Raw genomic sequence first — 22,514 nt, 5'->3', positions numbered from 1 at the left:
CCATTGATGTCATTTTTATTATATATTCAGAGTGGAAGCCTGAGAGATCCTAAAGTTGAGGTTAAAGAAGAGATAAAAGAGGAGGATGATGAGGATGGGGTGATGGAGGAAGAACACAAAGATCTGTACCAGGACACCATGGAGGAGTCATCCAGATACAGGAACCCACCAGAGAGATGTCCCCGTCCTCTGTATTCCCGTTACTCTACACAGGAAGATCACAACTACACAAAACATCATCAGGTAGATGAGGAACAATTATTGGTAGTTCTGATTTATACACAGCATGATTGTTACAATGAATGTTTTATTATATATTCAGAGTGGAAACCTCGGGGATGATAATATTGATGTTAAAGAAGAGTATAAAGAGGAGGATGAGGAGTATGGGGTGATGAAGGAGTTTTCAGAAGGACACAAGGATATGATGGAGCCACCAAATACCAGGAATCCACCAGAGAGATGTCCCCGTCCTCTGTATTCCCGGGATTCCACACAGGAAGATCACACCATCCCCCACTGTTACAAGGTTGGTGGGATGGAACATCTAGAACATGGACTCCTAGAGATGATGTGTGGATTTTCTATGTGATGTCACAATAATAAATCTTCTATCTTACAGATGATATTTTCTCTCATTTTCTTGGTTTAGAGTGGAGATCCAATGGATATAGAATTTGAGGTGAAATCAGAAGAAGAAGAGAGGTATGTGAGGGATGATCAGCAGTCTATGGAGGAGGATGGAATAACGGGGACATTTATAGAGGAGGACACTCCTACAGAGATCAGCACAGGTGGGTCATTAACACTAAATACATTCCTCCACCCATACTGCTCACTGATTGGTCCAGAGTAGGGCGGGGGCTGGGTGATATCAGCCTGTAATCCCCTGGTCACTTTCCTGAGCTGTGTTCCCCGTCCTGTATTCCTGGATTTCTCTCCGATAATCTTCCTTCTCTGTGCTGCCGACACAATTTATGGATCTAGACTGGATTTATGGAGATTCTGGGGTTCAATCAAAATGTTGATTTTCACCATAGGTGTTGCTTGACCTAGACACCTGGGGTATGTGATTTGGGTCTTCTGCCCCATACCCGGGTCTAGTAAGATCTCAGACAGAACAATCCCCCCCGGGGTTTCTTGCTCTGTTATTTGCTGGCTGTGCCGGGTGGAGGGATATGTCTGTATAGTCTCAGACCCAAGTCACTGAGTGCAGTCTCAGGAGATGGGAGGAGCGGTGTGGGACCTCTGCAACTTGTCTCATGTAAACATTTCATCCACCACTGATTGTCAATATTATGAGTCCTGACCCCTGCACTATATACTCTATATTGTACATTACATAGTCCTGACACTCGTCCTATAATTCCCTCATCACTGTCACTCCTATAGAAGACAGTTCTCGTTGTTTCCTCCCTCTCTGACTAAGGTCCATGAATAAAGAAATTAACTGGTAGGAGATAATAATAAGCCAAATGGTCCGGGGCTGAAGAGGTTAAACAATTCTACTTATAATTTGTCCTAAGTCACAACCTTTATATTTTTACCTTATAACAGAATTATCATTAGGTCAGTAGATACTAAAATTGTAATCGTATCTGTGGCCTGGAATATAATATGTATAATTTGAATGACTTATAAAGATGTATAACTGGGGGGTGGGTTGCGCTATGGATCCTTAAGAGTGAATGTAGAAAGGAAAAGAAAAGAAAAGTTAAAAGGTAAGAGCAGCCTCTATTGATTTCCACCCACGGGTGGAACGATGCAAAGACAAAGGGGGGTAATAGATATGGCGCTTATACCTATATGTGGGGACTAGTAGTGTGTTGGTGTATAAAAATGTATTGTATTGTATAGGTCAATTTTCACATGTGTGGCAATATATAATTCTTAAAGTGCTGACTAATTTTGGGCCAAAGTGTATATAATATATATTTTCCAGCGTGCTGGTTCAAAACCCAAAATTTTAAAATTAAATGAAAATTAAATAAAAATACAATAAACTCAAAGTGCACGCCAATGGCAACAGGTTACAATGTAGCAAACCATATAACTTATTAATCTAAATAGCAATATGCAGTTATTAAAGTATTAATCTAAATGGCAATATGCAGTTATTAAAGTGCGCGTGCAAATAAATTCTTACAGACCTATAGGTGAAGACTAATTGTGATAGCTGGTGGATTAGTCGTGAAAAAAGAATATTAAAGTATATTACGTATACTGTGGTGCCAAACTATAATAAATAAACATATATGAAATATCACGGTGGTAGCATAAACTGGTCTGATAGTGATGCTTTACATAAATTAGTATAAAATTAATGAAAATTAAAAATTAAAAATTAAAATACCATCTACATGAAGCATAAATGTGCTAAAATGATAAAACACAGAAAAATTAAATAAAATTAAAAAATCCAAAAAAAAAAAAAAAAAAACGTGCAAAATTAGTGCAAGAAAATGTGCAAACAATGCAGGCAAATTTTAAACATTGGACGTGATGGAGCAAGTCTCTATTGGGTGGCGGAAAAAACCGCAGGTGCAGAAAAGGAGGGGGGTGATGTTTTCCAACTGTGTTCTTCACATTCGGTGGCTTAAAAGGGTGTTAAAATTATTATGCTCTCACCAGAAGGAGGACCCCATCCGGGGTGGATCAACATTCACAATATTAGCTATTGTGCGGCTCTCTGGCTTCCTTCCACTTTAAAGATTAGGGATCCCTCGTTCCTCCGTGAGTAGCAATAAGCCCCGTTTATATGGAGTAGAGAAGAGGCACAACCATAGTGTGATACCGTTTTTAAAGAATTTTATTGCAGAAAATAGTTAAAAAATTACTCACAAACAACTGGTTTAAAAGTGCGGTGTGTACAGCTTTTAAAATTCCCGCTGTTGCAATCTCCGTCTGAGCTCGAGGTGTACGCTGCCTGGCCACGCCCTACGCGTTTCGTCACACGGACGTCATCTGGGCGTGGCCAGGCAGCGTACACCTCGAGCTCAGACGGAGATTGCAACAGCGGGAATTTTAAAAGCTGTACACACCGCACTTTTAAACCAGTTGTTTGTGAGTAATTTTTTAACTATTTTCTGCAATAAAATTCTTTAAAAACGGTATCACACTATGGTTGTGCCTCTTCTCTACTCCATATAAACGGGGCTTATTGCTACTCACGGAGGAACGAGGGATCCCTAATCTTTAAAGTGGAAGGAAGCCAGAGAGCCGCACAATAGCTAATATTGTGAATGTTGATCCACCCCGGATGGGGTCCTCCTTCTGGTGAGAGCATAATAATTTTAACACCCTTTTAAGCCACCGAATGTGAAGAACACAGTTGGAAAACATCACCCCCCTCCTTTTCTGCACCTGCGGTTTTTTCCGCCACCCAATAGAGACTTGCTCCATCACGTCCAATGTTTAAAATTTGCCTGCATTGTTTGCACATTTTCTTGCACTAATTTTGCACGTTTTTTTTTTTTTTTTTTTTTTTTGGATTTTTTAATTTTATTTAATTTTTCTGTGTTTTATCATTTTAGCACATTTATGCTTCATGTAGATGGTATTTTAATTTTTAATTTTTAATTTTCATTAATTTTATACTAATTTATGTAAAGCATCACTATCAGACCAGTTTATGCTACCACCGTGATATTTCATATATGTTTATTTATTATAGTTTGGCACCACAGTATACGTAATATACTTTAATATTCTTTTTTCACGACTAATCCACCAGCTATCACAATTAGTCTTCACCTATAGGTCTGTAAGAATTTATTTGCACGCGCACTTTAATAACTGCATATTGCCATTTAGATTAATACTTTAATAACTGCATATTGCTATTTAGATTAATAAGTTATATGGTTTGCTACATTGTAACCTGTTGCCATTGGCGTGCACTTTGAGTTTATTGTATTTTTATTTAATTTTCATTTAATTTTAAAATTTTGGGTTTTGAACCAGCACGCTGGAAAATATATATTATATACACTTTGGCCCAAAATTAGTCAGCACTTTAAGAATTATATATTGCCACACATGTGAAAATTGACCTATACAATACAATACATTTTTATACACCAACACACTACTAGTCCCCACATATAGGTATAAGCGCCATATCTATTACCCCCCTTTGTCTTTGAATGACTTATAACCACATGTATTTTAAACACAATACTGACTGCACCATTTGAAGTGAACTTTGGACAAACTCAGTGGATATTTAGAGATGGATTAGGTATCTACACAGCTCCTAAAATCTAACACAATGGGTTTTGCTGGACGAGGGTGATTTCTACGTGATAACAGTCTGTATAACCCTTTTGTCTAAGGCTGTCTGTCGCTTTTCTTTACCCACCAAAGATAGGAAAATATCTTCTTTGTTTTGTGAAATGGGACTTTATTGTTCAGGCAAATCTGTTTCAACACCAGGTTTGTATAATCTAAAAATGGTTGATCCATTGAAATCATATGTTTTCCAAGTTTTCAATGGATCCGCCATTTTTTTGTTTTGTCACTCCTATAGAAGACAGTTCTCGTTGTTTCCTCCCTCTCTGACTAAGGTCCATGAATAAAGAAATGATCTGGTAGGAGATCAGAGGACCCATTTACTAGTTACCTTGAGGGGGGAATTGTAAGATCCTCAGAGACAAAGCTGCCCGATGTGGGCGGAGTCCTGGTTTAGGGGAACCAATCAGCTCATGTCTAGTAATAATCTTTGTATTTCTATTTTAGTAGATGGACGGGAGATGAGGAAAACCTCAGAGGATTGTCTCACTTTGTCTCCAGACTGTAAAGTAGAAGATGAGGACATCACACAGTATAGTCCAGGAGAAAACCCGACTACCTCAAATGTCCATCCGGCACCACACAGTGTAGATGGACCATCGTATTCCTCTTATCCTGAGGAACCTCAGACTGTGCGGGACGGTGCCGGACCATCGTATTCCTCTTATCCCGAGGAACCTCAGACTGTGCGGGACGGTGCCGGACCATCGTATTCCTCTTATCCCGAGGAACCTCAGACTGTGCGGGACGGTGCCGGACCATCGTATTCCTCTTATCCTGAGGAACCTCAGACTGTGCGGGACGGTGCCGGACCATCGTATTCCTTTTATCCCGAGGAACCTCAGACTGTGCGGGACGGTGCCGGACCATCGTATTCCTCTTATCCCGAGGAACCTCAGACTGTGCGGGACGGTGCCGGACCATCGTATTCCTCTTATCCCGAGGAACCTCAGACTGTGCGGGACGGTGCCGGACCATCGTATTCCTCTTATCCCGAGGAACCTCAGACTGTGCGGGACGGTGCCGGACCATCGTATTCTTCTTATCCCGAGGAACCTCAGACTGTGCGGGACGGTGCCGGACCATCGTATTCTTCTTATCCCGAGGAACCTCAGACTGTGCGGGACGGTGCCGGACCATCGTATTCCTCTTATCCTGAGGAACCTCAGACTGTGCGGGACGGTGCCGGACCATCGTATTCCTCTTATCCCGAGGAACCTCAGACTGTGCGGGACGGTGCCGGACCATCGTATTCCTCTTATCCCGAGGAACCTCAGACTGTGCGGGACGGTGCCGGACCATCGTATTCCTCTTATCCTGAGGAACCTCAGACTGTGCGGGACGGTGCCGGACCATCGTATTCCTCTTATCCTGAGGAACCTCAGACTGTGCGGGACGGTGCCGGACCATCGTATTCCTCTTATCCTGAGGAACCTCAGACTGTGCGGGACGGTGCCGGACCATCATATTCCTCTTATCCTGAGGAACCTCAGACTGTGCGGGACGGTGCCGTCCTTCAAACACATAAGAGCTTTCCCTGTCCTGAGTGTGGGAAATGTTTTTCACAGAAGTCGCATCTTTACAGACATCTGAGGTCTGACACGGGGGAAAAAACATATTCCCAATCTGAGTGCGGAAAATGTTTTTTAAAAAAATCAAAACTCATCACACATCAAATTTGTCAAACGGGGGAAAAACCATATTTCTGCTTTGATTGTGGGAAATGTTTTTCAAGGAAATCCAATCTCAACAAACACCGAAGGTCTCACACGGGGGAGAAACCGTATTCCTGTCCCGAATGTGGGAAATGTTTTTCAGAAAAGTCCAATCTTAACACACATCAGAGATCCCACACAGGAGACAAGCCGTATTCCTGTTCTGAGTGCGGGAAATGTTTTTCAGACAAGGCCAGTCTTTACAAACATCACAAATTGCACACGAGCGTGATGTCGTATTCCTGTCCTGAGTGCGGAAAATGTTTTTCACATAAGTCTAGTCTTATCACACATCAGAGGTCTCACACGGGGGAGAAGCCGTATTCCTGTCCCGAATGCGGGAAATGTTTTTCGGAAAAGTCCAGTCTTATCACACATCAGAGATCCCACACGGGAGACAAGCCGTATTCCTGTTCTGAGTGCGGGAAATGTTTTTCAGATCAGTCCAATTTTTGCAAACATCAGAGATCTCACACGGGGGAGAAGCCGTATTCCTGTCCTGAGTGCGGGAAATGTTTTTCGCAGAAGTCTAATCTTAACACACATCAGAGATTGCACACGAGGGAGAAGCCACTTTCCTGTCCTGAGTGCGGGAAATGTTTTTCACTGAAGTCCAGTCTTTGCAGACATCAGAGATCTCACACGGGGGAGAAGCCGTATTCCTGTCCTGAGTGCGGGAAATGTTTTTTAGACAAGTCCAGTCTTTGCAGACATCAGAGATTGCACACGGGGGGAGAAGCCGTATTCCTGTCCTGAGTGAGGGAATTGTTCCAAACCGAAGTCCTGTCTTCCTGTACATCAGGGGGTCCCAGACAACCCTCGAGGTGTGTTCGTTGGATTTCGACCTTTACTATTTCCTGATTTTATGACTGCAGTCTTTTTCAAAGGAAAATGATAATAAAAAATGTATTGAATGAGGAAAAGATTGTGTGTGTGTCGGTGCAATGAGGACAAACGTTGTTGGTGTTTTCAGCCTCTTACCAGAAAGGATGGATCTCATCCTTTCTGGTAAGAAAGGATGGGATCCATCCATAGGGAAAATTCTGCCTCTTACCAGAAAGGATGGATCCCAAGTTATAGGGATCAGAAACACTTGGTTCTTAATGAAACCAACTGCGATATTCCACTCTTTTTGGCTTCAACGAGAGACCCCTGCACCTGCAATGAGGAAAAGATTGTAGTGTTGCAGTCTTGTTAAAAGTAAAATGATAATAAAAAATTGTATTGAATGAGGAAAAGATTGTGTGTGTCGGTGCAATGAGGACAAACTTTGTATCCAAATATTACTCATAGGAGACGCTATAAAAGCCTTCACAGGTCATCAGTGTAGAGGGAACCCCCAATAACGCGCCCAGAAAACAGAAAATTGGATCCTACTTACCATAATTTTCTTTTCCTGGTGCCTCTCCATGGCAGCATACGTGTTATAGTAGCCCCGCCCACAGGACCAATGCATAGCTATAAAAAGTTAAGCCCCCACCTGTCCACACAACAGCCCATTCCCCGTACATCGCTAGGAACCAACTGGGTGGCTTCGGTATGCTGCCATGGATGGGCATCAGGAAAATAAAATTTACGGTAAGTAGGATACAATTTTCTGTTTTCCTGGTGCCTCCGTGGCAGCATACGTGTTATAGTAGCCCCGCCCACTTCTGCCCACAGGACCAATGCATAGCTATAAAAAGTTAACCCCCCCCCCCACACAACAGCCCATTCCCCGTACATCGCTAGGAACCAACTGGGTGGCTTCGGTATGCTGCCATGGATGGGCACCAGGAAAAGAAAATTTACGGTAAGTAGGATACAATTTTCTGTTTTCCTGGTGCCTCCGTGGCAGCATACGGGTGATAGATAGATAACTAGCTATCAGGGTGGGAAGCTCCGGCAAATTCTATCATAAGAAAGTGAGTAAGTCCTGCCAAAGACAAGTATAGTGAGGACTTCTAAGCCCATCAGTAATGCTGAAAGAATTCGCCATAATAGAACCGGATTGGCTCCCCTGCCTGCCATGCTGGCTGACATCTCTCTATGGGATAGGCAAGAAAATGCCTGCAGGCTCTTCAAGCCATGACAACAGCAAGTGTCATGGTTTTGCAATAGTTTGCTTACCTGTTTCCATGTGTTCATCTCTAGAGACCAGCCGACCCTCACCTGACTGCTTTTGTAATCCATCCTCTGGCATGGCTCCACCCTAGCTCCTATCAGAGAGCTCTATATTAACCTGTGCACTGCAGGCCAAACCTGCTGATCAACCTTTGTGTGTTTAGCTTCCTGTTACCTGCCGTGTGCTCTTCTGTTGTTCCGTTACCGACTTTGGCGTGTCCTTGACTATCCCCGTTTGCCTGTGATCCTGACCTTTTGGCGTGTCCCTGACTATTCCTGTCTGCTTGTGGCCCTGACCTTGGCTTTGTCCCTCACCATCCCTATCCTCCTGTTGCTTACTGTGGGTGTGAGCTGGGGGTTGCGACCTGGAGCCAGTTGCAGCCAAGTCCATCCTCACCACTAGAGGCGCTGGTGAACACCTTCTGGCTCTTAGACTCCGCGCCCCAGGGAATCTTACGCTCTAACCCCAGTGGGATCTGTCTCCCGTCCGCAGCAGTCAGCCATAGGGTCCACAACCTTCCTTGCGGTGCACTCCTGATCCCTACAGTGTGCATCTGTCACCTCGCCTCAAGGTGACCTGACAGCACGGCTGTGAACTTCCTGCAATTCGAGGACCTTCCCCAATAATTCTTATTACGAAAACCTGGCTTCAGATAAGGGTGAATGTCTGCATGGTATGGGGGGAGGGGACCGGGAAGGAGGAAATATTACAAGCTCAGTTGTAGAAAGATTGAGTTGGAGGAAGTGGTGTGACATCCATACCGAGATGTCATTCAGTAAGTTTGTGATCCGTGAGGAGATCAAGGGGGTGAGTTGAGGAGTGGAGAGATAGACCACAGCGTAGAGGTGGTATTGGAAGCCAACGGAAGGTTATCAACTGTCCCAGGGAAGAGGTATAGAGCGAGAATAGGAGGGGCCCAAGGACGGAGCCTTGGGGTGCCCCAACAGAGAGAGGAAGAGGAGCGGAGGAGATGGAGTTGTAAGTGACGCTGAGATAGGTAGGAGGAGAACCAGTATAAAGTAGAATCATGGAATCCAAGGGAGTGTAGTTTGCTGCGGAGGAGCAGGTGGTCAACTGTGTTGAAGGCAACAGAGAGGTCTAAGTGTATGAGTATGGAGTTTTAGCAGTTAGTAGGGCAGTTTCAGTAGAATGTTGTGGACGGAAGCCAGACTGTAGGGGGTCGAGAAAGTTGTTGTCCGTGAGGTAGGTTGTCTGGTATGATTCAGGAGTTGTCCCATTCAATGTTCATACCGAATGGGGTATAAGTCTGAGCTTGGTAGATCCACTTTGTTTCCAGGCGTGACACCTCCCTGACCATGTTACTGCCCATCCAATGTCCACAAAATTTGTCTATACCCAAAAATATGGTACCATCCTGAAAGCAATCATGCTTCAATGTGTATTTCTGAAAGAGACTATGTTTAGGGAAGCCATGTCTGATGTTGGCCACATGCTCACTCAGCCTCACATGAAGCATGCGCTTCGTTCGTCCTATGTATTGCTTTCCACATGGACACTTAATCACATAAACCACATATTTAGTAGTGCACGTGATGAAGGGTTTAATGGGAAAGTTCTCTTGAGTTGATGTTGACTGAAAGGAATCTACCTTCCTTCTTCTACAAGCATTTAATTTGCAGATAGGACACTTTCTGCATGGATAGAAACCTCCCATGTTTTGGAAAAAAGACAGTTGTTTGGATGGGTCAACTCTATTGGGGACAATTTGCAACTTCAAGGGAGGAACACCTCGATAAACAATTTGAGGTTGTTCAGGTAGAACCGGGCCTAAAACCTGATCCCCTTTCAACACTTTCCAATACTTTTGCATTATTTTTTTTACTTCATAGTGCTGGTTGGAATAACCAGTAATAAAAGAGAACTTGAATGAATCATACTGTGTTTTTAGTCTAGTAACCAATAAGTCATCTCTACTCTTCATTACGGCTACATCAAATGCATCACCAAGTTTTCTTTCCCCATAACCTTTTTCCAGAAAACGTCCTCTAAGGATTGAGGCTTCCCTGTGACAATCGGTCGGTTTCCTTGAAATACATTGATCTTACAAATTGTCCATCTATCACCCTTATTCTGAGATCGAGAAAATGAATCTCCGTTCTACTGGCTTCTACTGGCTTCATGTGTTAGACAGATACCCCTATCATTACCATTCAAGCCAGTGATGAAATTGTTGTGGGGTTCAAGGCTACCATACCATAGGAGGAAGATGTCGTCTATGTATCTCCTTCAGAGTACCAGCTCAGATCTGGACTCCTGATAGACGACATCCTCCTCCCACTTAGCCATGAAAAGATTAGCTATGCTCAGGGCAAGTTTCGCCCCGAGCATGGCATTCAGTGCTGCTGGAGGCTTTGTAAACGATCACAGAGTGTGCCTGTCCACAGACTCTGTTGATCGGCTCACCTCCACAAAAATGAATCAGTCTTGGATCACCGGCTACCAAGCACCTGATGCTGATATAACCGATAGATTTTTCTATGAATGTTCCCTTGAAGTCATATACATTTCAACAATTTAAAAATCTTTTGTCCAGGAAAGGGTGGATCCCCCTTATTGCAAATGGGAGGGAATCCCCCTTGACTCACAAAACCCCTGGGAAGTCAAACCACAAGTTTTGAGATATATAAATCAGTGCAGCGCTTAAAGGCACCTATCTCAATAACTGAAAATATACGTTTCAAGCAGACAGACAAATATTTATATATAAGCATTTTTAAGAAGACCAGAAGTTGGTCTACACCTGTGGCGCCGCCCACCCCCGCTGCTAGTGTGTGTCAGTGTAAAGGGCGGTGGGCGGCGCCACAGTTAAATGTCTCCGCGCGGCAACGGAGGCATGACGGGGGCAAGTCTGTCAATGTGGATGTCGGGGGCCAGTCGGATGTCGGGGGCCAGTGACAGTCATGGTATGTGGATGTCGGGGGCCAGTCTGGGAATGTGGGGGCCAGTGGTATGTCGGGGGCCAGTCTGTGGATGTGGGGGCCAGTCTGTGAATGTGGGGGCCAGTCTGTGGATGTCGGGGGCCAGTCTGTGAATGTGGGGGCCAGTCTGTGAATGTGGGGGCCAGTCTGTGGATGTCGGGGGGGCCAGTCTGTGAATGTGGGGGCCAGTCTGTGGATGTCGGGGGCCAGTCTGTGAATGTATGTGGGGGCCAGTCTGTGGATGTCGGGGGCCAGTCTGTGGATGTTGGGGGCCAGTCTGTGAATGTGGGGGCCAGTCTGTGGATGTTGGGGCCAGTCTGTGGATGTCGGGGGCCAGTCTGTGAATGTGGGGGCCAGTCTGTGGATGTCGGGGGCCAGTCTGTGAATGTGGGGGCCAGTCTGTGGATGTTGGGGGCCAGTCTGTGGATGTCGGGGGCCAGTCTGTGAATGTGGGGGCCAGTCTGTGGATGTCAGGGGCCAGTCTGTGAATGTGGGGGCCAGTCTGTGGATGTCGCGGGCCAGTCTGTGGATGTGGGGGCTAGTCTGTGGATGTCGGGGGCCAGTGGTATGTTGGGGGCCAGTCTGTGGATGTTGGGGGCCAATGGTATGTCGGGGGCCAGTCTGGAGATGTGGGGGCAGGTCTGTGCAGGATGTGGGGGGGGGCGGTCTGTGGATGTGGGGGGCCAATGGTATGTCGGGGGCCAGTCTGGAGATGTGGGGGCAGGTCCGTGCAGGATGTGGGGGGGGCGGTCTGTGGATGTGGGGGGGGGGGCGGTCTGTGGATGTCAGAGGGGCACCAGATGTAAGGAGGGGCTCCGCTGATGGACACAGATGTGAGGAAGGTACCTCTGATGGGGCACTTGATGTAAGGACAGACTCCGCTTGGGACACCTGATGGCATCTGGTGGCAGGCAACGTGGCTAGTGACGCGCTCAGGGCTCCCACTGATTCTGCATTATGGTGAGTTGAATGATTTCATTTTATATTACAATGTAATAATAGAAATAATGCGCTTCAATCATCCTGACACCATAACAATCATGGCGCCGGGATGATTGAAGCGCCAACACCAGGTATTTGGAGTATCTTTATCTGCTGATTGCCAAACTCTTGAAATCACATATTGCTATTGTGGTGTAGGATCGGGGGGCTGCTGTCCCTCCATCCCCCTCATTTCCCTCTCCATCCCACATTCATCTCAGACTCTAACCACACCCCTTTGAGCCACGCCCCATGTAAGCCACACCCACTATTTTACGTAAACCACGCCGCATTTTTACCTTTTCCTATGCTACACCTATAAACGCATGCCCCGCCCCCCTAATTATACCACGACTCCGCCCACTGCCAAAAAAGTGTCCCGAATTTTTTTTTTTTTACAATGTTGGCAACTATGAATTAGCCGAAAACGTATTAACGTAACACAACGAATATAAAAGAACAAAATGATGTATTTTACGAATGACAACGAAACGAAACGAAATTTTCCGTTGTGCTCAAGTCTACCAAACAGCACAAAATCCTTAAACTGCGCTTCTCAAAATGCCCGCCGACAATGGCCGCACGGCAGACAAAAAACAAAAGAAAAGGGCAGACGAAAGCCAGGCCACAACAAAATTAACACGTGAAAATGTAGTTGTTGATCCCGCCAAAAATCGAGATTTCACATAAACTTCTCCCCACAAAATGACACATTTGAGACCCCAAATGAACATTTCATTCTACACACCACTTGGGACTTTGGGAGGCCTCAAACGCAGGGCTCTCCAACCAAACAACACATCCGAAAAAGACAAAGTTACATAAAACACAAAATGGTAGTTGCAACAGACGAACGTCGAGCCGCGGCCGCGCGGCGACCACAAAATGGACCGATGACAAAAGGGCCACACTAAAACACCAACACATGGATAATGTGTTCCTTTGCAAAGCAGAACCTACCTAAAGCTTGGGACAAAGATTGATCCGATGTGGAGGAGGCTCATAGTTGCCAACATTGTAAAAAAATAAAAATAAATTCAGGACACTTTTTTTGGCAGTAGGCGGAGTTTTATTATAATTAGGGGGCGGGGCATGCGGTTATAGGTGTGGCATAAAAAAGGTGAAAATGCGGGAAAGGAGGGGGGGGGCAGAGAGAAAGGAGGGACAGCAGCCCCCCGATCCTACACCACAATAGCAATATGTGTTTGCCAGAGTTTGACAATCAGCAGATAAAGATACTCCAAATACCTGGTGTTGGCGCTTCAATCATCCCGGCGCCATGATTGTTATGGTGTCAGGGTGATTGAAGCGCATTATTTCTATTGTTACATTGTAATATGAAATGAAATCATTCAACTCACCATAATGCAGAATCAGTGGGAGCCCTGAGCGCGTCACTAGCCACGTTGCCTGCCACCAGATGCCATCAGGTGTCCCAAGCGGAGTCTGTCCTTACATCAGGTGCCCCATCAGAGGTACCTTCCTCACATCTGTGTCCATCAGCGGAGCCCCTCCTTACATCTGGTGCCCCTCTGACATCCACAGACCGCCCCCCCCACATCCACAGACCGGCCCCCACATACTTCACAGACCGCCCCCCCCACATCCACAGACCGCCCCCCCCACATCCACAGACCGCCCCCCCCACATCCACAGACCGCCCCCCCCCACATCCACAGACCGCCCCCCCCACATCCACAGACCGCCCCCCCCCACATACTCCACAGACCGCCCCCCACATCCACAGACTGGCCCCCACATCCACAGACTGGCCCCCACATCCACAGACTGGCCCCCACATCCTGGCCCCCGCATTCACAGACTGTCCCCCGCATCCACAGACTGGCCCCCGCATCCACAGACTGACCCCCACATCCAAAAACTGGCCCCCACATCAACAGACTGACCCTCACATTCACAGACTGACCCCCGCATCCACAGACTGGCCCCCACATCCACAGACTGGCCCCGACATCCACAGACTGGCCCCCGCATCCACAGACTGGCCCCCGCATCCACAGACTGGCCCCCGCATCCACAGACTGGCCCCCGCATCCACAGACTGGCCCCCACATCTACAGACTGGCCCCCACATCCACAGACTGGCCCCCACATCCTGGCCCCCACATCCACAGACTGGCCCCCACATACTCACTGCACGGAGGACATTACATCTCCTGGCCTCCAAGCAGCAGCCGTCGTTGCCGCGCTGACTTTGAACTGTGCTCTTCACACACACTGGCAGCGGGGGTGGGTGGCGCAACAGGTTCTCTATTGAAGACCAGCTTCTGGTCTTCTTAAAAATGGCGGCCGGCGGCAAAAAAACATGAAATTCAATTTCCAGGGACAAACCGAATTTCCCGGGACAAAATTAATTCGGGACAAATGTCCTAATCCCGGGAATGTCCCGGGAAATTCGGGACAGTTGGCAACTATGGAGGTTCTGTTCACTCGTACCATGGCCCGCCATCTTAACTGTCGTGGATATTCCACTATACTCTTGCGCTAATAAGCACCCTTTCACTATAACGGTATAATACATCTTTAAATAATCTGTGTTACTTAAACCCGCGCGAGAACTTACACTGGGAGACACTGTGACAATACATATTAAAATACATCTTCATAAAATTTCCACAACAGTCCTTCCTCCATTGGTGACCTTCCTGGGGTGTTTTTCATGTTCATTGGTTGATTCGTATATATCCCCTGATGAAGACATAAGGTGAAACATGTCAGGATATTATACGAATATCTAATCTTTGTAAAACTGGAACTCTTCCTACATGACCACCATAATGGAGATGTCCAATAAAACTCAACGACTTGATATGTTTGAGACAGAAATTGTTCATTGATCAAAGAACCCCTAGAAACCTTTGGAGGAACCCTGGTTGAGAATGGCTGGACTAGGCCGTAATATAGTTCCAAAGTCCAGAGATCGAGGGCGACCTGTGAACAACATTTGTTTGCTTGCCAGCATTAGTTAAAACTCATTTCCATTGGACATACGTTGCCCCACATACAGGCGCCCCCTTGTGTAGGCTCGGAATACATTTCCTCTAACCTGGTTATTATGTGTTCTCTGTGGCAGCATGGTGCCTCCTCTTCTTGGTGGTCCTTCCTCCAGTGGTGACCTTCCTGGGGCCCTTGAGGTGTTTCTCGTGTTCATTGGTTGATTTGTATATCCCCTGATGAAGCCATAAGGTGAAACATGTCGGGATATCATACGAATATCTAATGTTTGTAAAACTGGAACTCTTCCTACATGACCACCATAATGGAGATGTCCAATAAAACTCAACGACTTGATAGGTTTAGTTTTTAAACATGTTTATAATAAATGTGTTTATTTTTACATATATATGGTTTCCATTATTATTTGTAAGCACCGTGATAATCCCCTTCCAACTATCTTTGCACATTTCCCAGACGGAAAAAAACGTTCTATCGGAAATTCCGATCGTGTGTAATGCAATTCCGACACGCCAAAAATCACGCAATGCTCAGATTCAACTACGAGACGGAAGCTATTGGCTACTGGCTATTGAACTTCCTTTTTCTAGTCCCGCCGTACGTGTTGTACGTCACCGCGTTCTTAACGATTGGAAATCTGGTGTGGGCCGTGTGTAGGCGAGACAGCTTGAGCGGAATTCGGTCGGGAAAACCATCAGAGCTTTTTCCCACGAGAATTCCGATCGTGTGTGTACGCGGCATGAGACTCGGAGGCTATGGAATATGTTTGTCCTCTCTGAAGAGGGGGCAGCTCTTTTTGAACCATGACTTACCCATCAAATAATTTCGTTCTAACTGCCTTTATTGTAACGTACCATCACACCCAGGGCTCTCTTTAAGGCAGGGCAAAAGGGGCAGCTGCCCCAGGCCCAGTCATTTTTGTGGGGCCCAAGGCAGCTTCCCCTTGAGCCTGCACTGCCCGCAAATAGTTGATAAGTGGATTTCAGAGGGCTCAAGAAAAAAAATGTTTTCCCAGGGTCCAATCAATATTAAAGATGGCCCGGAGCAGGGGGCGTCTTTAGCGCAGGGCAAAGTGGGCAGCTGCCCCAGGGCCCATCATTGTTGTGGGGCCCAAAGGCAGCCTCCCCTTGAGCCTGCACTTTCTGCAAATAGTTGATAAGTGGGCCCAAGAAAATGTTTGCCCAAGGTCCAATCAATATTAAAGATGGCCCTGATCACACCACCTCAAATCTCCCTTCTCCATTTCAAAGCCTAATTTTTTTTTGTCCTCCACCCCCCTTCATCGCTCCTCACCTCCAGTCTTTTCTGTTTCCTCTATTTTCTATCTTTAACCGGTTCCCGACCAGCGCACGACGATGTACGTCGACAGAATGGCACGGGTAGGCATATTGGCGTACAGGTACGTCCAATATTCAATGCCGCCCTGCCATCTGGTTGGGACCCCCGTGAGTCTGGTCGCGGGACCCATGGACTCGATCGCCGCGGGCATACCCGCGATCATCTCACGGAGCGGCCGAATGGAGGAAATGCCGTGTAAACAGCATTTCTCCATTCTGCCTAGCAACTAGTGACGCTGATCTCTGCTCCATGTGATTGGAGCAGAGATCAGTGTTCACTAAATGAAAGCCCAGCCCCCCACAGTTAGTAACACACCCCTAGGAACACTTAACCCCTACACTGCCACCCACTGGTTAACCCCTTCACTGCCAGTGTCATTTACACAGGAATCACTGCATTTATATAGCACTGATTACTGTATAAATGACAATGGTCCCAAAAATGTCCGATGGGTCCCCCACAATGTCGCAGTCACAATAAAAATCGGTGATCGCCGCCATTACTAGTAAAAAAAAATAATAATAAAAAATTATTAATAAAAATGCTATAAAACTATCCCTATTTTGAGGGGGCGTGGCTGAGCGGTGCATGTAGACGGTCGCACTTCTCTCCTGCCCCGCCGAAAATCCTGACACTTATCCGGCATTGTTGAGGACACGCTCCGGAGCGAGCCCCGCTGCGACCGCCACGATACCACGGAGACGGCGGCACGTCTCGAGGGGATCCGGGACGCTTACATCCATGTCCAGGAGCGGTAGAGACTCCCGGAGCATGCAGGCCGAACTATCCCAAGATGGCGCCTTGCCACAGCGCTCCTCCAGGGATCAATACAGGGAGGCTGCCCAGAAGCTTCTTTATGGAGGTAAAGCCTCGAAAGGGATGCCCTCTCCCCCCTCAGGTACTGAGGATGCCATGAGCGATCACTCGGCTGCGGATGACACGGTCCCGCTGGAGGATGCAGACGGATTGTCCCCGGCCTGGAACGCTGTGAGTACACCACGGGGCGGATTAGTGGGGCCTACTTCTCTTCCCTCTCCATCTGATGGCACAGAACCCACTCTCAGGGACATTTTCTCCGCTGTAACCGCTTGCAATATGTCTATCTCAGCACTTGCTAATGAAGTGAAAGGGGTGAAAGCTGAGATTTCTTATGTGCGGCAGGACATGCAAAAGCTGCGGGAACGCGCGGCAGCCATTGAAGACAGAGTGAGTGCCATAGAGGATGATATCCCCCCTATGCAAAGAGACTTGCAATACAACTGTCACCTTACTGCACAGCATGCGTCTCGCCTAGACGACCTCGAAAATCGCATGAGACGAAACAACATCCGTGCAATAGGCATCCCGGAGCGGGCTGAGGGCAAAGACCCGGTCGCATTTATTGAGAATTGGCTGCTTACAGTATTTGGCAAGGAGGCCTTTTCTCCACTCTTTGCAGTTGAACGCGCGCACAGAGTCCCGTCCAGGCCCCTGCCACCTGGCAATCATCCTAGGGCTTTCCTCTTTAAATTGTTGAATTACAAGGACAGGGACGCTATACTATCCAAGGCCAGAATTATGGGAGGCACACTGGCTATTGACAATGCTAAAGTTTCCTTGTACCCGGATTTTTCAGCTGAGCTGCAGAAGCAACATGCAAAGTTCATTGATGTAAAGAAAAGATTGCGGGAGCTTAACCTTCCTTATGCCATGCTTTACCCAGCGTGCCTCAGAGTTGTTGCTCTGGGAGAAACCCATTTCTTTGATCGGCCTATCAACGCAGCTCAATGGTTGGACAGAGAAGATAGGGCCCTCAAAGCTAACCGTGTGCAACACAATGCCCCGGCCTGAGGAGAAGGTTTCGGGGACCTGGACGCTGCTGACTGCCTTGAAGAAGCTAAGTCAAATTCTGCAGTGGCCATGTATGGGCTCATTCTGTTTGAGTTATTTTTTCTCCTTTCTCATTACATGTCTGATCTCCGTCCTACATTAAGAGCAAGGCAGCAGAGGGAGACCAACTGTCACGATATACCCTACGCGACACGGCGCACTTCTCAGGTGCCGTTGATGTGAAGCTCCTAGTTGAACTAACCTGTGGGTTCATGGGAGCTTCCTCTGCCTTCCCCCCCCTCGGCAGAAGCAGGGGGTTTGTTTGTTCCGCAGCCCGAGCGGCTGGGGGCCCTGTTGGTCCCACACATAGAACTGAGCTCGCAGTCTGTTATCTACAATCGCAAAGTGTTCCAAGGTTTCTCCTGTTCCTTTTTTGACTCTTCCACTCTTCTGCTCATAGTAGTTATGATGTTTGCCTATGTACGGATACTTATTTGCATACTGGGTAATTTTGATGCTCTGTTAACTGTAATTTTTCCTTGGTACAATGCCATGACCTTTTTGGCTGTGGGGTGGTGCCGAGTATTGTATGTTCTCCTGGCATTATTTGTGGTAGGCCCCAATGGCGGTTGAGTTAAATGTCCTCACTTGGAATGTGCGGGGTCTAGGTAACCCGGTGAAAAAAATAGCTGTATTGAGACATTTAAAATCAATGAATGCAAGTGTTGTATGTTTGCAGGAAACACATTTTGCGGCTGATCCCCCCCCTAGCCTGAGCCCACGTATGTATGATGTTCAGTACCACTCCACGTATTCCTCATACTCCAGGGGGGTAAGCGTGCTTGTACGTAAAGGTGTCCAGTTTCAATGTTCTCAGGTACAGATTGACCCAGGTGGCAGATATATTTTTTTACTGTGCAAGGTCCATAGGCTAACCTGCATCCTGGCTAATATTTATGTGCCTCCGCCGTACTCGGCAGGGGTTCTCGGGAGCCTGGCAAAATTTATGGCACAATATCAGGAGGTTCCCCTACTGGCAGTGGGAGACTTCAACAACTACTTGAGTCATACCAAAGACAAGTTCCCCATACCCAGTAATATAGAGCCAGGCGCAGCGGGCTGTACTCCTTTTGCCAGGGTCTTGAAGGAATTGGGGCTGACAGACGTATGGCGTAGCAGGAACCCGGACCTTAAAAAGTATTCTTGCCACTCGGCCTCCTATGGGGGCCTCTCTAGAATAGACCTGGGCCTGGGTAATGACAGGATGTTGCCACATATTAGAGACTCGGACTACGCTGACAGACACCTTTCTGACCACTCCTCGCTCCGCATCCAGGTATCATTTCCTGACATGGTTGGGTGCACAGTTTGGAAGCTCAACCCCTTCTGGCTTACGCTGTTCCCGGAGCCAGACCCACTCCGGGACGCAATTAAATCCTTTCTACTGGATAATGTTGGCACTACGAATCTGGGGGTGGTGTGGGATGCATTGAAGGCTTATACAAGGGGGCAATGCATACATATTATCAATCGAATCAAAACAGACACTTGGGAGGTGACAGTGCGCGGAGTGGTCTCCGACACAGAAGACAGGTATATTGCCAATCCCACAGACGACACAAAAAGGGCGTGGTTAGGAGCACAATCAATGTCTAGGCAACTGGCCTTGCAGCTGGCTGAAAATAAACGCTTTTTTTTGCGACAGACACATTTTGAGGAGGGTGAGGCGACTGGACATATGCTGGCGGTTATGGCGCGGGCGCAACAGTTGTCCTCCACCATTTCAGCTATCTGCGACGACCAGGGGATTGAATATTCATCCACCTCAGACATTGTTCGTATTTTTAAAGATTTCTATGAGGACCTGTACACATCTAAAGTGAGGCCCATGGAGGAGGAGATTGGGGACTTTCTAAATAGAAGCGAACTCCCGGTCCTGTCATTAGAAGACACCGACATGCTTAATGCGCCACTGACAGAGGAAGAACTGGGTGTGGCTCTGTCACATTCCCAAAATAACAAGTCGCCAGGGATGGATGGCCTTCCGTCTGAATTTTATAAACGGTACCCCCAGAGGCGGCTCTAGGCTTTGTGAGGCCTTAGGCAAAATTTAGACACGAGGCCCCACTCACGCCCATAATGGATAAAAAAAAAATTCAAGCAAGTAAAAATGGCTGCAGAAAGATGCGTGGATCTAGCTCACAGGCGATCAGCACCACCTCCAGAGCACCCTCCTCAGATATATGCAGCCAATACAACATCTGGGACAGGTGACAAGCCCTCTAGGATTTCCCCCTTTGCCTTGGGAGAATGGGAAGAGGTGTCATTGAATCATTCCACATCCACAGAGGAAGGAGAGTGGGGGGATCCCAGCGCAGTGAGGGAGGGTGACAGGGAGGGAAAGAGAGTGAGGGAGCGGGGGAGAGAGAGAGGGGGGAGGGGAAGAGAGGGAGTGAGAGAGGGAGGAAGAGAGAGGGAGAGGGGGGAGAGGAAGGAAGAGAGAGAGGGGGAGGGGAAGAGGGAGAGGGAGGGAGGGGGAGGAAGAGGGGGGGAGGGAGAGGAAAGGGGGAGGGAGGGAGGAAGAGAGAGAGAGGGGGAGAGAGGGAGGAAGAAAGAGAGAGGGGGAGAGGAAGAGAGAGAGAGGGGGAGGGGAAGAGAGAGAGAGGGGGGGAGGGGAAGAGAGGGAGGAGAGAGAGAAGGGGGAAGGGAGAGAGAGAAGGGGGAAGGGTGAGAGGGGGGGAAGGGAGAGAGAGGGGGGAAGGGTGAGAGAGAGAGGGGGGAAGGGAGAGAGAGAGAGAGGGGGGAAGGGAGAGAGAGAGGGGAGGGGGGAAGGCGGGAGAGAGGGGGGAGGAAGAAAGAGAGAGGGGGAGCGGGGGAGAGAGAGGGGAAGAGAGGGGAGGGGGAGAGGGAGGAAGGTGGAGAGAGAGATCTCTAGCCCCGTTCCTGTCTGTAGCCCCTCCTGTGTACCATGTCCCAGTCTGCAGTGCCTGTCTATGGAAAGCTGTGTGTGATGCTCGGTACGTTACCTTCCATGCCAGCAGGGTGTTCATGACGGCCAGCAGCAGGCAGGGTCCATTTTCAGTCTGGGTGGGGACAGTGTCCTGCTCCTTCCAGAGGATCTGGTACCTTCCATCTGTCCTCGTTTTCCGGCCCCAGTCAGCCTGTACTCCAGTCCTGGGAAGTCTTTAGAGCTCGTCTCCAGGACTATCGATCCTTGCAAGTCTCGCTGCTCAACTTGCCCACCAGGCCCAGACTGGGACAAAAAATAGACTGAGCAGCCCATAATAGCGGTCTCTTCCACACTCCCCAGCCTGAGAGACCCCTGCAGCAGCCTAAGTGAAAAGAGGGGAAACCTAGCAGAGCTGCCCGGGGGTGAACCCAGAAAGAGAACAGGGGTGGCGGAGAGCATTGGAGTGAGGCTGAGAGCAGCAGGGGGGGCAAGAGTGTGGGGGGCATAAGCACTAGGGGGAAGAGAGCACTGGGGGAGCTAGGGCACTGGAGGGGTGCACTGGCGGGAGTGGGGAGCCTGGCAGGGGCAGAGAGCATGGGGGGTGATGGAGAGCATAGGGGCCAGAGAGACCTGGGGAAGGGGCAGAAGAGCATAGGGAGGGTGGGGGGTGGAGAGCACCGGGGGAGCTGGATAGCACAGTGTGGTAGAGAGCATGGGGGAAGCCAGGGAGCACGGGGGAGGTGGGGGGAGTTGGAAAGTACTGGGGGGAGCTGGATAGCATAGTGGAGTGGAGAGCATGGGGGGAGCCAGGGAGAATAGTGGGGGCTGGAAAGCACAAAGGGGAGCTGGAGAGCACTGTGGGGGGAGCTGGAGAGCACAGGGGTAAGTTGAAAGCACAGCGGGAGCATGGGGGGCAGAGAGCACTGGGGGGGGGGACTGGACAGCACTGGACACTGGGGGTGCAGTTAGAACTGGGAGAGGTTAGGGAGCACTGGGAGCAGAGAGCTCGGGGGAGCTGGAGAGCACTGTTGGGGGGAGCCAGGGAGCACGGGTTGGTCGGAGAGCACTGGGGGAGTGTATGGGGGAGACAGGGAGGACCAGAGAGCACTGGGGGGGGGGGGAATCAGTGGGGGGGGAGCCAGGGAGCACAGAGCACTGGGGGAGAGGTGGAGAGAAGTGGGGAGGCGACTGAACATGACAGTGGGGGGAGAGCATGGGGGGAGCCAGGGAGCACAGAGCACTGTGGGGACCAGAGAGCACTGTGGGGGAGCACTGTGAGGGAGCACAGGAATGGGGGACTGGACAGCACAGTGGGGGGAGAGCATGGGGGGAGAAGTGGGGGGGGGCTGGACAGCACAGTGGGAGAGCACGGAGGACCAGAGAGCACTGGGGGGAGCCAGGAAGCAGAGAGG

General features: G+C 48.4%; 3 protein-coding genes across 3 annotated transcripts in view; all 3 read left to right on the top strand.

Moving 5' to 3' along the window:
• The window catches only part of LOC143955934 (uncharacterized), a 55,948-nt gene extending 54,314 nt beyond the window's left edge, over window positions 1-1,634 (top strand). Inside the window, exons 3-4 of the mRNA XM_077466058.1 lie at window positions 323-529; window positions 653-1,634. Coding sequence (XP_077322184.1) covers window positions 323-529; window positions 653-856 — 411 coding nt within the window. The 3' untranslated portion in view covers window positions 857-1,634. The remainder of the gene's footprint in view (window positions 1-322; window positions 530-652) is intronic.
• The window catches only part of LOC143955957 (uncharacterized), a 151,943-nt gene that overhangs the window by 111,711 nt on the left and 17,718 nt on the right, over window positions 1-22,514 (top strand). The gene's annotated exons all lie outside the window — the stretch shown is intronic.
• LOC143956091 (uncharacterized) overlaps window positions 4,147-22,514 on the top strand; it is a 67,073-nt gene continuing 48,705 nt past the window's right edge. Inside the window, exon 1 of the mRNA XM_077466222.1 lies at window positions 4,147-6,661. Coding sequence (XP_077322348.1) covers window positions 4,665-6,661 — 1,997 coding nt within the window. The 5' untranslated portion in view covers window positions 4,147-4,664. The remainder of the gene's footprint in view (window positions 6,662-22,514) is intronic.

Source organism: Lithobates pipiens, unplaced genomic scaffold (assembly GCF_037356315.1).
Source record: "Lithobates pipiens isolate NorthernLeopardFrog02 unplaced genomic scaffold, aLitPip1_a1.2 Scaffold_35, whole genome shotgun sequence".
Classification (NCBI taxonomy): Eukaryota; Metazoa; Chordata; class Amphibia; order Anura; family Ranidae; genus Lithobates; species Lithobates pipiens.
The sequence above is the reverse complement of the archived record's forward strand: the minus strand, read 5'-3'. Positions and strand labels throughout refer to the sequence as shown.